At 31.4% G+C, this 16,598-nt stretch overlaps 1 protein-coding gene and 1 long non-coding RNA gene across 7 annotated transcripts; both read left to right on the top strand.

Moving 5' to 3' along the window:
• Positions 1-1,812: 1,812 nt before the first annotated feature.
• On the top strand, positions 1,813-6,684 carry LOC129304682 (uncharacterized). The gene is made up of 5 exons (XM_054944433.1): positions 1,813-2,105; positions 4,047-4,219; positions 5,143-5,326; positions 5,950-6,056; positions 6,149-6,684. The coding sequence occupies exons 1-5, from the start codon at positions 2,034-2,036 to the stop codon at positions 6,228-6,230; spliced, it is 618 nt and encodes a 205-aa protein (XP_054800408.1). The 5' UTR covers positions 1,813-2,033; the 3' UTR covers positions 6,231-6,684.
• Positions 6,685-10,468: 3,784 nt separating this feature from the next.
• LOC129294523 (uncharacterized) lies at positions 10,469-14,697 on the top strand. 6 transcript variants are annotated; one of them, XR_008589405.1, is made up of 4 exons: positions 10,469-10,937; positions 11,699-11,793; positions 13,608-13,767; positions 14,265-14,697. It is a non-coding gene; the product is annotated as an uncharacterized LOC129294523 (long non-coding RNA). The 6 variants fall into 6 exon arrangements; XR_008589406.1 differs by having other exon boundaries at positions 11,707-11,793; XR_008589403.1 differs by having other exon boundaries at positions 11,699-13,767.
• The last annotated feature ends 1,901 nt before the right edge of the window (positions 14,698-16,598 follow it).

Raw genomic sequence — 16,598 nt, forward strand, 5'->3', positions numbered from 1 at the left:
TTTTCTTACCGTGCATGGGGTTAAAAAAAAAATTTATTTCCTCCTGTTCTTGAATATTATGTGAGTTTGTGTTGATAATTTTTTTTTTATTTTTTTGTGAACCATGAGAAATTGGTAGGTGATTCTCCTATTATATTTAATATATGGTGTATAACACATTATAATTGTTTACTTTTTTTATTTTGCAAACTACACCTGTACATGAAAATAGAATTATAATAGTTGATTAAAAATAATGAAAAATAGATCTTTCTATTCGTTGCTTGGGATCTTTTCTGAAATAAAAGCATATGCATTAAAAACATGAACTTTAGATGCTTTGATATAATATATGAAGTAATTAGAGGAATAAAAATGAAAGTCATGTGAAACTCAAAAACAATAAATATCATCCTGGTGTATTTTTTTATTTAATTTAAACAAAAAATAATTTAAAAAGTTTTAATTATTCTTAGAGGAAAAAAAGGAAAAAATTGTTAACACGTGATAGTATTAAATCATGCTGCAAGTTTTTTTTTTCTTAAAAAGTATAAGTGATTAAATTGTTAAACATCATTAAACATTCATTTTTAGTCACAGTGCTCTTTCCTTGTCTTCTGTATTATCCAACTCTAATGTATCCATTATATTTATGGAAAGCAAAACAAAATCACAGTTAGCCAACTTGAAAAAATAGAATTAATAAATATATCGTATTACTATTTCAAATAATAATTAAAAAAAATATTTGAGCAAACGATCATAAATTTATAACATACTTTCTCCATTTAAAAATATAAGATATTTTTAAAAGAGTTGAATGTTTGTAAAACATTTTTAATCTTTTGAAGTGTATTTATTATCTTTTTTTCAAAAATTCTATTAATGAATGACTTTATATTTATTGTAAAGTATTTAATAGAAATAAATATAAAAATATAGGATTAATTTAAAAGTAAGTAATTACTTTATTGGGGTGAGATTTGATTAAAAATTTATTACATTTTTAAACAAGGGAGAGTAATAATTAGCCATTGAATCCATCTAAATCATATTCAACTACTTCAACCTCATATCTTATTTATGAACTTATTATTCATGAAAAATTAAATTGTAAGTTAAAAATTTACATAGATAAAAAATATGTTAATATGAGATTATTAAAATATGATATAAAAATAATTTTTAATGTTAGTTTAATTTTTTCAACAAAATAAAAAATTGAGACTAAAAAATATGTTAAAATTTTGGAAAAATAATTAAATTTTAAAAGAAAGTTATTGGTAGATCCACAATATTATTAATTTCACAGTTGCATGAACAGTAAAATTTATTTTACTTTGTTTATTTATTAAATAGTGTGATTATTTTTTAAGTATAGCTGACTATTAAGACTTAACTCTTTCACATGGATTGTTTAGTCTTCATTTCATTATGTAATAGTTTGTTTTTCTTAATTTTTTTCCTTTTACTTATTAAAAAGAAATTGATTTGAATATTCTTCGATTCATTTGTTCTTTTTTAATTATTTTGCCTGTTCGAGTGGGGGAATTTTTATTTTACAATTTCTTATAAGAGAATTGTTAGCTAAGCTATTGTGTAACATGAACATTTAAAAACAAATAACAATGATTGCCATAATGATTCTAAAAACCCCTATTCTGAAGGTAGAATGTATAAAAAAAGGAATGCTATAGTGGCTCTAAAAAGAAGAGAAGATTGTTAGTGTAAATTTTTGCAAACAAAAACATTGTCATAATTTTTTACTCTTTTTTCTCTTTATTATATAATTATATAATAATAATAATAATTATTGCACATGGAGTCCTTCCCCATTTCAGAGCTCATCCCAATTCCCAAGCGGAGCTTTCAAGAGGGTTAAATTAACATACGAAGTTGCGAAAATCGGTTTACAAAAACGCAAGAGAAAATGTCTTAGAGGGTTTGTCCATTTTATTATCTTTGTTCTGGGTCCTGAGTATAGAAATTTCTCAGTGGGTTTAAGGAACGGAAGAGTTAAAAGTATCGGACTTTTGCGGACTACTCTGTCTGCAATGGCTTCGCTCTCAACATGGTGTCGGTACATGGCTCACAAGCTCGAGTACTCCATATCAATCGGCTTCAAGGTCTCACTTCCTCTCTGACCCTATAGCCCTAAGTTTATTTTCATATTTTATTTCGTAAATTTCCCATTTCCCGACTTCTCGAATAGTTTATCTTTCGTATTTGGACAACTAACCGTCTTCTATCACCATTGACGTTGTAATGGGCTTAAATACATGTATATTTTCATTGTGGAATTTGTTATTTTCAGCTTTGAGTGGCGCTTATAATTATTAATAGGAATCGTTTACATATGATTAAAGTATAATGGTTTCCTCTAATGTTCTTGGGTTGATGCTGGGGTTTATAATTCAATGTGAGATAAAATGGCAACTCACTTCATACGATCCCTGGTCCAAAAGGTTGCAGTTGAAATGCATTTGTCGTCTCTTTGGACGTATGCAGTTGGTCTTCGTTTTCTGTGAAGACAATTAACGATTCAAACTGACTTCTGAACTTTACTCAAATGTGATTCCTTAATCGGGTTATAGTTGCCCTCCTCTCACCCGCTCTAATTGAATCTATTCCCCTGAAAAAATTACTAAAGATCCAACTCTAGCCATATTATAGGCAGCCTGAGTGTTTGAAGAATTCTATTGGTTGATTTCCTTGTTGCATTTTATTGTTAGCCTTTTTATTTATAAAACAGGAAAGTAAATCATAGGCTTCCCAAGTGCAATGTTCTGCTGAGTGCTTTGCCTATATTCATATACCGGTATTTTTTTTTTTTGGGGGTTTTAGCCAACTTTTTTGTACAATACAGATCAAGTTAAATGATATAGTTGTTTGGTGTTGGAACTGATTGTCTTCTATTTCAACGAAAGGCTAGATATTCATCAAACAATGTCGGATCTTTTGTTCCCGAGTCTGTATCAGCAGACTCTATACTAGATGATGGAAAGTGACATCAGGCACTTGTGAATCATATTTTCACATAGGTGTTTTTCATGATCGAAACTAATTAAATGTGAGACTGTTTCACTTTCAGGTACTCACTGTAGCAATGAGTTAATACAATGAGAAAATTCTTTAGTTCTATATCTGCTACATGGTACTTCTCATAAATGTTTAAACACATGACCTTGCTTGCTTACTGATGCATAGCAAAGGTAAAAACATGAACAAACTCCATCTCACAGCACCACATGACCATCCTTCCCCTATTTATACGGAGGCTAGATGGTTCCGTGACTACCCTCTTGTTTCCTAATAATTACCCTTAGTACCCACATGGCAATAACCAATGACATTGTACTGATCCTTGAGGACAAGGATCATTTTCATGGGGGCAGCATGGTCATGTGAGAATTAAGTAGTAGGGGATTAAGTCATAGGGGAAGCTAAGGAATTTGGGACTGTAGGAACCCTATCTGGTGTAAATAGGGAAGGATATGTAGATCATTGGTGTGAATGAGATAGTATTTTGTGTTATTGTGTTTTGATTACTTTTAGGCTGATTAGTTGTGGAGATGAAATTCTAAGATTTTTTCTATTGGAAAAATTTGAAGTTTAATGAAGTATTTTCTTAAAGCAGGAGTTTAAAGGTTTAAAGCTGGTAGATTTAGACAGTACATTATTTTGATATCATTTGTAGCATTGATACTGAAAAAGTGTGAATAAGTTTTATGTGGAAACAGCCTTGGATGTCAGCGAAGGTCATTTTTTGTTTGGTTATCTATAGCTTTTTAAGTCTTGATGCCTTTTGGTGTACTATGAAGATATCTTGAACATAAACTTCTTGTATCTCCTGCTGTGGAGCTATGCTAGCTTAGTTGTCAGTCTTGAAAATCCTATTCTATTGGCTGTTCCTCATTTCATCTTTTTCCCTGCAGTTTTGTTGACATATATTTTGTTGTCAGTCTTGCTTTTCTCTCTCTCCCCTTACCATTACTCTACCAGTGGATCACATTATGAGCTTTTAATTTTCTAGAAGCTTTTCTGACCAATTCAATGATGTGACTCAGACCTATAAAGGGGGTCAAATTACAGACAAAGAGGTAAAGTATCTTATTTGGAAGAATCTCATTCAAGGAAGGTTGACATACTTGCACTGGAACAAAGGAGAGGAAATGGCCCCAACCCTAGATGGAAAAGGAGTGAATCTTCTTGTTCGGAAGTTACCAAAAGCAGACCCAACGTAAACATTTTATATTACAAATTTACATATTGCTATTGCTAGTTGGCATATAAGGACCATTTTATCCCAGGGAATACATTATTTTGATATTTTCCTGGAGATTACATCCACATTCCATGTCATCATCACCTTGGTGTTATCATGTGGAAAATACACAACAACAGAATACAAATTGCAGTTTTATTTGAAGACTTAATTACATATTTTGGAATTTTCACTCTATAGTTGCCGTTCTTTAATGCGTGTAACATAACCTTTGCTATGAAGTTCACTACTACAATGTTTTTTTTTTTTTGCCCCATTCCTACAGATGTTTTCGGGGGAATATTGTTTCCATCATGCACTTGAATATAGGTTTGGTATGTAGAAGTTCTAGTTGGTTTATCATTATATGTTTCTCCATTGGTCATTCAGTGATAACTAACCAATCTGCTTTTACGATTTTTGGTTCACCCAGTTTCTACTAGGTGCAGGCAGAATATTGTTTTTTAACAATCTGCTTGACCATATTGGTCTAGACAGCCTTTGAAATGGTTATGGAGTGGGTGGCAATATTTATGTTGGTTCTCCTTATCTTTTTAATGCTTTTAATGTCATCATGAAATACCATTTTTTCTGTATTAAGTATTAACCTTTTAGATTCTATTCTTTCATAGTGGTGAATAAAGCTTATAGTTCAGGCTGGGGGCAAAAACAAACTTGTTTGCTATTCCTTCATAGGGCGGGATTTGTAATCAGATCTTGTTATTAAACTATAATCTTTTTTGTGGGGGTTTCTTTCTTTATTTCGTTCTTGTGCATTGTTCTTTGGAGTTCCACTAGGTAATAACATTTTGATGGTTTAAATTGTCCACTGAAGCTCATTGCACAACAGATTCTCATTTTTTCATTATTTGCTAGTGATATACATGTTTCTTTGACAGGCGTGTTTTCATAGGAGATGTGGTCATTCTGAAGGACCCCGAGAAGCGAAACAATCATTTAGTCAGGAGATTGGCTGCCATTGAAGGGTATGAAATGGTTTCTGCAAATGAAAAGGATGAACCTTTCGTTCTTGAGCAGGATCAATGTTGGGTATTGGCTGACAATCAAAATTTGAAACCCAAGGTATAGCCATGCGTTTCTTTTCGAGAAAATTCGTCATTCTAAAAGAACTGCCAATATTAAAATGCTAAGCAGTCATGATTGACAACAGGTTTAAACACCGTTTCTAGTTAAAATCTCATGTCCTAGTCGGAAATGAATTAGGTCGGAAACTTGGCTTGGCGATTTAGTGAAAGCATTTCTGAAAACGTTATTTACAAGTATGATGTGGCTAGAGAGTTTGTATATATTCTACTTGGGTATCTCAATATTAATTCTTTTATAAGCTCCGTTACTGTGAAAATTTGGGTAGCAGTTGCTTTACTCATGCACAATCATCACCAGTTTGGTACTTTGCTTCTTCCCGTAATAATTGAAAAATAACTGTTAGCCCGAAAAAAGAAAGGAAAAAAAAAACTTCTTCCACTAATTCGGGCTTTTTTTATCTCAGATCTGAACATTATAATTTTTTACTGTGTACTCTACGTAGCAGCATATGCTTAAGTGAGGATATTGTTAATTTTATTTTGTCTGTGTTTCAATTCTCCGCAATAGCATATAGAAATTAGAAAGTGATTACTTTCCGCAAAGACCGTTTAAGATTAGCTGTAACTTTATGGCTATCCTTTTGACTCTTCAAATGGCAGGAAGCATATGATAGTAGAATATTTGGTCCAGTTCAAATGACAGACATTGTGGGCAGAGTCATATATTGCTTGCGGTCTGCAGTAGACCATGGCCCTGTACAGAACAGGTGAAATCAAACTTCTGAGCCTTATTATTAGTATTTTTTTTTAATAATTGGGGATGCTCCTCTAATAATTGTATATTCTACTTCTCCTCCAGTCACTTTGGCATGCAGAGGGATTCGCCTGTGTTGGCTGTGGAACTGGATATTGATGAGATGGCAAAGAGTACCAGAGCCTGACTTTTTGCTCACTGACTTGTTTGTTTTGTACGTACAACTTGGTTTCTCTTTCTTTTCGACTGGAAAGTGAATTCAACATTGTTTATTAGAAAGAAAAATCATGAGCTGAAACACTAGGAAAGACTTCTCTGCCCCTTGTTTCATGGCCGAGTCATTTGGCTCCAGTCCATAGAAGATTATGTTTGGATGATTGGATCAACGTAGAACTTGGCTGAGACTGCTTATGAATCCGTTTCGCAAGTTGCGGTTCCCTTCCAGCCTCAGGAGCATATCCTTTGGAGGCCTAGTGTTACTATGCCCCTCGGCACCTTCTTATACAGTCATTCGAGGTGATGATCTTTTATATATCTTTTTCGTTGCTCGCCCGGGCGAGTGTATATGATCGTAAGAGATGAACAAAGCTTAAACTTACTGAGTCGAATAAAAAGTGTTGGGTCCTTCCCACTTTAGCTTTCGAGTTGATTTTCGTATCATTTTTTTATGGTCTTTCTCCATTTTCAAAATTTAATGTCGAGAATGCCGTTGGTCTTATACACCCCTGGCTTGGATTGGACATTGGGTTATTTCAGAAAGGAGGGTGTCTGAGGGCCGGTTTGTTTGTGTTTCCATGTTATTGTTTTTAAAAATTGTTTTGCAATATAATTTTTAAATTGTTTTCCAAAATAAAATAAAAAAAATTTATTTGATTGTTTTAATTTAAAAATAATTTTAAAATTAAAAAATTGACTGAGAATGATAGTTGCCAAGTTTATTGGCGGTGGTTTTTAATAATAATTAGTTATTGTCTTAAAATGTTTCTATTTTTAAAATGAGAATAGATTTGAAAACAATTAAAATCAAAACATTCATTCAAATGAGTTCTTTTTTTTAAAAAAAAAATATTTTTAAAAATAGAATCTAAACAGGCGTCTATTGATATTTTATGAATAATTAACATCTATTTTCTCCATCTTAAATTATAAAATATTTTTAGATGAAATTTTACTTACTAATAAAGTTTATTAAACACGCTTAATAATCTTATTTTTTAAAAATAAAAATATAAATTTTTAAAAGTATTCTTACACTATGTTTGAGAGATTTTTTTAGTGGGGAATATAATGGAGTGGGGTGGTTAAAAAGCTTAATGTTCTATTTGGTTGGAGAGAAAATATGAAAGAAAATAAAATATGGGAGAAAAACAAGAGAAAAAAATATATTTTTTTTTATTGGATGAAGAAAAAAAGTGAGAGAGAAAAAAAGTTGAAAAGAAAATGAGGTGTGAGATTCACTGTATTTTACTCCCAACTTTTCTCCCAAAGGTGGGTAGACTTCGAAAGTAAATTATTATTTTCACTATCTACCCTTCCCCCTCTCTCCCTCTTTTGCTTGTTTCAACCATATTAATTACTCACAAACAGTTAAATTTTGATTTTTATGAAAATTTGTATCTTTAGCTTTCTAGAACTAATTTAATTTTGACAACTAATTTTAATATAATTTGATTTGATGATATTAATTTTAATATAATTAATTTGATTTTAAGAAATAGAAACATAATGTGCGTCTTTAGCTCTTTACATTTTTTAACAACTAATCTAATTTTAAGTTAATTTAATGATATTAATTTTAATATAATTTATTCTTTCAATTTATTTTTACAAAGATAATTACATTAGATATAATACATATTGATATAAAGGTATTATAGTCGTTATAATATTTATTTATTTATTTTTTCTTATTTCTTCCTGTCCATCCAAACACAATAAGTGATAATATTTTCTTTCTAGCTTTCTTTTCTTTCCATTTTCTTTCCTACCCTTTTTTTTTCCTTTCAACTTTTCTTCCCATTCAAATGGAGGGTAAGTCATTGTTTGTAATTTTTTTTTTTTAAGAATGATGGAATGGCAAAGGGCCTCTAAAGCCCTCATTTGTCATTTATAAATCAATATTTTTTGTCCCCTAAATTGGGGGTTAAGGATGGAGTAGCACATTATAACTATTTCATTTACAAAATTAATTCAACCTTCTATCCTAATAAAAAAATCTTATCTGTTATTTTCATTAGTTCGATGTGCAGTTCAACAATTGGACATCAGGTTGGCCTGATTAATCCAAACATTTTTTTTGAGTATTTTTTGAAAAATATAAAAAAAGTTTTCCTTAGAAAAATGTTGTTATTATTATTATTTAAAATATATTCTTCGTAAAAATAATATTAAAATAAAAAGTAATTTTTTAAAAGTTTAAATGAACAACATTTGTTAATTATTTTTACATAATAATAAGTTAAAATAAATTTTAAATTTTGAAAGAGATTTAAAAAATTGTAATGGTAAAAAATGTCTAAAAGATCATAAAAATAATATAATTCATGATAAATTTTAATAAATATTATTATTCAATGTTGCATAAATATTATTTAATGGGCATTATTTTTTTAAAATTTAGTTATATGGATAATATTGGAAGAAAAAAGTTTTAAACCGTTCCATTCCATATATTTTATAGTAACTTATAAAAAAATGATCATGTAAAGCCATTCCTTCCCATTAGAAAACTTTCAAATAATGAAAATTTTGTTGTATATTTCACTTCACTTTGTTCCATTCTATTAATGATCATTCCTTGCTATTCAATCCTAAACTCGCAAATGCACTTTTAATTTAATATTCTATTTATAAAAGAATATTAAAGAGAGAAAATATATGAAAAGGGTCATATTATAAAAAGTATTATTAATAAAATTTTATTTTTATTAAAATATTTTATATTAATTTTAAAAATATATTATAATTTAAAATGGAAGGCGTATTATGTTTACCGATGATGCAAAAGTTGTCCAACATTCTGACTGATCTGTGATTAATACACGGGAGAGATTTTTTTTTTTTTTTGGGGGGGGGGGGTATTGGGTATTTATGGATGACGATGGTAATGCATTGATTGGTATAACGTGAATCAAACAAACTTCACACGGGGATTGTAATAAATTTATAATTTATATTTTAAATTTTAATAAAAAATAAATTTTTTATTCTTTAATCAGATTAAAATTTAAAAAATAAATTAAAAATTTATTATAATATAATTATAAAATTAAGTTATAAATTTTTAAAATTTAATACTTAACATATAATTTAAATTAATTGATTCTTTTAAAATTTTTTTGTCATTATTCCTTAAAAAGTGAAGATAAAACCAGGCTTGAATAACTCTCGGTCTTCTGTCACCAATCTCTGTCTTCCTCAAAATAAGAGATCGTGTTTCGTTTCTTCTCTTGTTAAAAAAAAAAAAAATTTGTTCAAATTTTTATTCTGTTAATTTTGGATTCAAATTCTCAACATTTGAGGTCCATGAATTGCTATAATTTTTTTAAAATAATTTTCTCATTTTATTATTTTTATAAAATATAAAATCTTCTCACTCTTCATTAAAACAAAATCATAAAATTTATACATTTTCAACTTGAAAAAAATTATCCTCGTTAATTTTTGTATGTATTTGTAATTAAACTTATTTATATGACTACAATAGTTTTTTTTTTTCCCAACCGCACACCATATAGCTTGGACTAGTGACAGTGAATGTTTATTAAAAAAAGTGAATTTTAAGAGTTTATATATCATTCATTTTTATTATTATTGCTTTTAAATTTGAAACAAATTATTTTTTTTTTGTTTTTCAATATTCTCAAGGTTTAACGATTAAGATTGCATTTCTGTAAATGTTAAGACTAGCCACTAAATCCACCCAACAAGCAAGTAATGCAGTGCAAATAACTTTTATTTCTTTCATTTTGTTTTATATTTTAAACTCATTTCATCCTTTCTCAATTAAAATCAGGTCTATTATAAAAAAATAAAATCAAACCTTTGACTTAAGAGAAAAAATGGAATATATGTTTAAGAATGAACAATTAACCCACCAATTAAAAAATTAAACGTTAGTTGTCGAACGTTAATCAATTAAGATGAGGTAATTATTTGAGGTTTCATTTCTTGTCGGTCAAGGAATTCATATCGACAAATAAAGAAAAGGAAAACAAATAAAAGACCTAAATTTCAGGAGAGTGCCGTTGGCCCCAAAACACAACCATAAAAACATTGAATAAACAATGAAATCATTAATTAAAACGTCAATAAAAGTTTTACAACTGCTTTCACCAAAAAAAAAAAAAGATTTACGGCTGTGAATCAATCAAGATAATTATTATAGGTTTTCATTTCTTGTCAAGCAAGATAATTATTGGCGGTTCTCGTTCGTGCCGTAGGACGCATGCCCGCCAAAACCCCATGGGTGGAGATTGAAGGCGGCAGGGAGGAGTCACTATAGAAATCGAAGCCACCAGCAGAATTGGTCGCTTGCATGACGCTTGCGCGTGCCATGAGTGCTCTGCGTTGTGCTCGACCCAAAAAGATCAAGGACGCTATTTTCCGCCCGCCTTCACGGTCCAAATACCCTTAGTCGGTGCATTTTCAGACGCTTCGGGTTTGTCGCTGTAATTCGTCGGATGCTTTGCCCTTCGCTCACTGTTTTTTCTTTCTTCCTCGTTCTCTGGAGGACTCGGTATGGTTCATCCTCGAGTATGTTAGAGATGCTGTTGAGAAGGAAAATTCATTCGATCAAGTTCTCTTCACAGACCCAAAGACCCTCAGTCGATACATTTTTCAAACTTGGTATATGGCTCTCAAACTCGAGTACTTCATATCTATCGACTTCAAGGTCTCACTTCCTCTCTGACCCTATATCTCTAAGTTTATTTTCATATTTTATTTCGTAATTTTGCCATTTTCCGACTTTTCGAATTGTTTATCTTTCATTTTTGAACAATTAAGGCTTCTTGTTGTTGTTTGAACAATTAACCGTCTTCCATCATCATTGACGTTGTAATGGGCTTAAATACATGTATATATTTTCATTATGGAATTTGTTATGAGCTTTGAGTTGCACTTATAATTATTAATATTAATATATATGATTAAAGTATAATGTTTCCTCTAATGATCCTGGGTTGATGTTGGGGTTTATAATTCAATGTGAAATGAAATAGCAACTCAATTCATACGATACCTGCTCCTAAGGGTTGCAGTTGAAATGCTTTTTTCGTCTCTTTGGACATGTGCAGCTGGTCTTCGTTTTCTGTAAAGACAATTAACGATTCAATCTGACTTCTGAACTTTACTCGAATGCGATTCCTTAACCTGGTTATAGTTGTTCTCCTCTCATTCGTTCTAATTGATTCTATTCCCCTGAAAAAAAATACTGAAGATCCAAATCTGGCCATATTATAGGAAGCATAGGTGTTTGAAGAATTCTGTTGGTTATTTTCCTTGTTGCACTTTATTATTAGTCTTTTTATTTATAAAACAAGAAAGTAAATCATAAACTTCCCAGATGCTATGTTATGCAGAGTGCTTTGACTATATTCGTATACAAGTATTTTTTTTTTTTTTTTGGGGTTTTAGCCAACTTTCTTATACAAGTTTTACAGAGATCAAGTTAAATGATATAGTTGTATGGCATTGGAACTGATTGTCTTCTATTTCAAGGAAAGGCTATATAGACGGACAAATGCAAGGTGGTGGACTATTCCTTTGTAATTTTTTTTTTAATTTTGTTTGTAAAACATGTGAATTAGTTTTAGCTCCTCCGTATTCTAGATGGTTTTCAATTTTGCTCCCATATATGTGTGTCTGGATTTGTTCCTGGCTAGATATTCACCAAGGAATGTTAGATCTTTTATGAACAAGTCCGTATCTTTTGTGCACTGAGTCAATGCAATGAGAAAATTCTTTATGCATCACATGGCCATCCTTCCCCTATTTATACAAACAGGGGCTAGATAGGTTCCATGCAAGTTCCCTAACTACCCCATTGATTCCTAATGATTACCCTCATTACCCTTAGTTCCCACATGACAATAACTAATGACATTGTACTGATCCTTGAGGACAAGGGTCATTCTTATGGGGGAGTATGGTCACGTGAGAACTAAGTAGTTGGGGATTAAGTCAAGGGGTGGCTAGGGAATTTGGGACTGTAGGAAACCTATCTAGTATGAATAGGGAAGGATATTTGGATATGTAGATGATGTATAAGGGAGTGAAGAACAGGGAAAATAGGATAGAGAAAGGAGAGTAAGGCAAGGATTGAGAACTCGAGAGATGTTTCTGGATAATGCTTGAGAGAATTCATATTCAATTCATATCAGGTACATCTACATCTCAGGCCTATTTTTACATCTAGACCCGCTAACCTATCCCTCTTATTCTAATTATGATTACACATCAGTAGATCGTTGGTGTGAATGAGATAGTATTTTGTGTTAGTGTGTTCTGTTGGCCTTTGACATGCACCACTTACACTGAGGTGGTTGCAGTTAGTTTGAAAGGTTCTTGCTCAACAAGAGGCCATATTAATGTTTTCATGAGTATTCTTGCTTTTTGGTTGATTAGTTGTGGAGATGAAATTCTAAGAAATTTTTTTAATCAAGAAATTTGAAGTTGAATGGAAGTATTTTCTTAAATCAGGGGCTTAAAGGCTTAAAGCTGGTAAATTTAGACAGTACATTATTTTAATATCATTGTAGCATTTATAATGAAAAATGTGATTAAGTTTTATGTTGAAACAGCCTTGGATGAGAGAAGGTCAACTTTTGTTTGGTTATCTATAGGTTTTAAGTTTTGGTGCCTTTTGGTGTGCTGAGGAGATGTCTTAAACTTAAACTTCTTGTATCTCCTGTTGTGGAGCTATGCTAGCTTAATTGTCAGTCTTGAAACTCCCATTCTATTAGCTGTCCATCATTTCATCTTTTTCCCTGCGGTTCTGTTGACATCCTTAAATTTTTTGTTCACCGAGTTTTTACTAGGTGTAGGCAGAATATTGCTTTCTAACAACCCGCTCAACTATATTGGTCTAAGTGGCCTTTGAAATGGCTGTGGAGTGTGTGACAGAGGAAGCGATAATTATGTTGGGTCTCCTTATCTTTTTAATGTTTTTTTAATGTCATCATGGAATATCTTTTTAATGTTCTTTTAATCTCATCATGAAATGCCATTTTTTCTGTATTAATTATTATCCTTTTAGATAATATTCTTTCATAGTGCCTTAGTGGTTAATAAAACTTAATAGTTTAGGCTGGAGACGAAGACTTGCTTGTTTGCTATTCCTTCTCTGGGCATTGTTTGTAATCAGATCTTTTTATCAAACTATAATCTTTTTGTGGGGTTTCTTTCTTCGTCTCATTCTTGTGTATTATTCTTTGGAGTGGAACTAGGTAATGACATTTTGATGGTTGAAATTGTCAATTGAAGCTCATGTTCTCATTTTTCATTATTTGTTAGTAATATACATGTTTCTTTGACAGGTGTTTTTTTTTTTTTTTTTGGGTAGGAAATATGGTTGTTTTGAAGGACCCTGAGAAGTGAAAGAATCATGTAGTCAGAAGACTGGCTGCCATTGAAGGTTGTGAAATGAATTCTACATTGAGCCTTTCATTCTTGAGCAGGATCAATGTTGGGTATTGGCTGATAATCAAAATTTGAAACCCAAGGTATAGCACATTCTAAAAGTGCTACCAATATTAATATGCTAATCATTCATGTTTGACAATAGATTTAAACACCTTTTCTAGTTAAAATCTCATGGCCAAGTCAGAAATGAATTAGGTCAGAAACTTGGCTCGGCAATTTAGTGAAAGCATTTCAGAAAACAGTATTTACAAGCATGATGTGGCTAGAGAGTTTACATTTACACTACTTGGGTATCTCAATGTTAATTCTTTTATAAACTCTATTACTGTGAAAATTCGGGTAGTAGTTCCTTTACTCATGCACAATCACCAGTTTGCTCCTTCCAGTAATAACTGAAAAATAATTGTTGGCCCAAAAAAAGAAAGAAAGAAAAGAAAACTTCTTCCACTAATATGGGCTTGTTTTATCTCAGACCTCAACATTATAATTTTTTAGTTGATTTACTCTACCTAGCAGAATATTCTTAAGTGAGGATATTATTAATTTCATTTTATTTCTGTGTTTGAATTTTTTGCAGTAGCATGTAGAGAGAGATTACTGTCCTCAAAGACCATATAGGATTAGCTGTAATTATGCTATCCTTTTGACTCTTCAAATTGCAGGAAGCATATGATAGTAGAATATTTGGTCCAGTTCAAATGACAGACTTTGTGGACAGAGTCACATATTGCTTGCGATCTGCAGCAGCCCATGCCCTGTACAGTAGAGGTGGACCAAACTTTTGACCGTTAATATTATTATTATTATTATTATTTTTTATAACTGAGGACGTGCCTCTAATAATTGTATATTCTACTCCTCCTCCAGTCACTTTGGCATGCAGTGGGATTTGCCAGTGTTTGTAATTAAACTGGATATTGATGAGATGGCAATTAACAGTCTTCCATCATCTTTGACGTTGCAATGGGCTTAAATACATTTATTTATTTTCATTATGAAATTTGTTATCAGCTTTGAGTGACACTTATAATTATTATTAGCAGCCATTTGCATATGATTAAAGTATAATGTTCCTGGGTTGATGCTAGCATTTATCGTTCAATATTGACATAAAATGGCAACTCACTTCATACAATCCCTGCTCCAAAAGGTTGCAGTTGAAATGTGTTGTCATCTCTTTAGACATATGCTGATGATCTTCTTTTTCTGTGAAAACAATTATCGATTCAATCTGACTTCTGAACTTTACTCAAATGTGATTCCTTAATCAGATGATAGTTGTTCTCCTCTCGTTCTAATTGAATCTATTCCCCTAACAAAAAATTACCAAAGATCCAGATCTAGCCACATTATGGGCAGCATGGGTGTTTAAAGAATTCTATTGATTGTTTTCCTTGTTGCATTTTATCATTAGCGTTTCTATTTATAAAACAAGAAAGTAAGTCATAAGCTTTCCAGATGTTATGTTCTATAGCGTGCTTTGGCTATGTTCATGTTATAGTTTTTTTTAAGCCAACTTTCTTATACAAGTTTTACAGATACAGATCTAGTTAAATGGTATAGTTGTATGGCCCTTGAACTGATTTTCTTCTATTTGGTTTTAAGCTGACTTTCTTATACCAGATGATGGCAAGTTTCATCAGGCACATGTGAAGCATATTTTCACATAGTGCTTTTCATTATTGAAGCTAATTAAACATGTGAGACTGTCACTTGCAAGTACTAACTGTAGCAATGAGTTGATTAAAATTCTTTAGGTCTACATTTGCAACATTGTGAGTAAAGCAATTAGTTTCTTGTGATATTCAGTAGACTGTGGCTCAACAGGTGAACCGAGATTTAGAGCTTTATTTTTTTGTATAAATGAGGATGCTCATTCTATATTTACATTTTAGTGTCTCCTCTATATGTTAAAAAATATATGAAGTGCTCGACTTGTTGGACACTAGCATCTACTTTCATGTACTTACTACAAGTAGTATTGCTAAAACAGATGTCTACATTTTTGTTGCCTTTCAAATCTCCCTTTCATATGAGTGCTATGAACTATCCTTAGTCATTTGTGGCCTACCAGAGTAAGCTTTATGATTTGTTTTGATATGGATGCGTTGGCTTTCTTTCATCTATTTGTAATGCATCACTAACTGGGGTCAATCAAATTGTATATTTTGGTATCTCCCCTTGGTGTGCAGAAATTTTTAGAAGGGGTCTACTCATATGCTTGCAGCTAAGACTTTTCATGTCTCTTTTGCTTGGAGTCCCCTTACATGAATCAAATATGCTTTGTCAAAAATTTTTGTGGGTTAGCAAAAAAATCTAAAATGATTTAATCTCAGTCAAATGTGTTGATATGGTCACATATATATGAAATGCACTCTCATGAGTCGTAATTTCATTGGAAGCCTTTTCTAAATTTGCAGAAATAGTCCAAGCTCTTGCATGTATGAAATACTTAAAATATGAAAAGTTGCTTACTGGATGAAATATAAATGATTATTCTTATGCATATGTGTTGGTATTTTGACATCCATATGAAATGCACTCTTACATTGCTCAATTTTGATGCCTCCTCTAGATGTGCAAAAATATTTGAAGGGGTCTACTTTTTACATGGCATGGACTTTTTGTGTGTCTATTGCTTTTTGGTACCCCTAACATGGATGCCTAAATTTTTGTTGCCTTTCAAATGTCCCTCTCATGCGAGAGCTCTACATGAGTTATGATTTGTTTTGATATGGATGTGTTGGCTTACTTTCGTCTATTTGCAATGCACCACTATGAGGGTTAATCAAATTGTATATTTTGATGCCTCCTCTAGATGTGCAGAAATGTTTAGCAGGGGTTTACTCATATGTTTGCAGCTAAAACTTTCCATGTCTTTGTTGCTAGGAAAACTTTTGTGGGTTAGAAG

The sequence above is a fragment of the Prosopis cineraria genome, unplaced genomic scaffold (assembly GCF_029017545.1).
Source record: "Prosopis cineraria cultivar Desert tree isolate PC_DT_omini unplaced genomic scaffold, ASM2901754v1 PC1, whole genome shotgun sequence".
Taxonomy (NCBI): Eukaryota; Viridiplantae; Streptophyta; class Magnoliopsida; order Fabales; family Fabaceae; genus Prosopis; species Prosopis cineraria.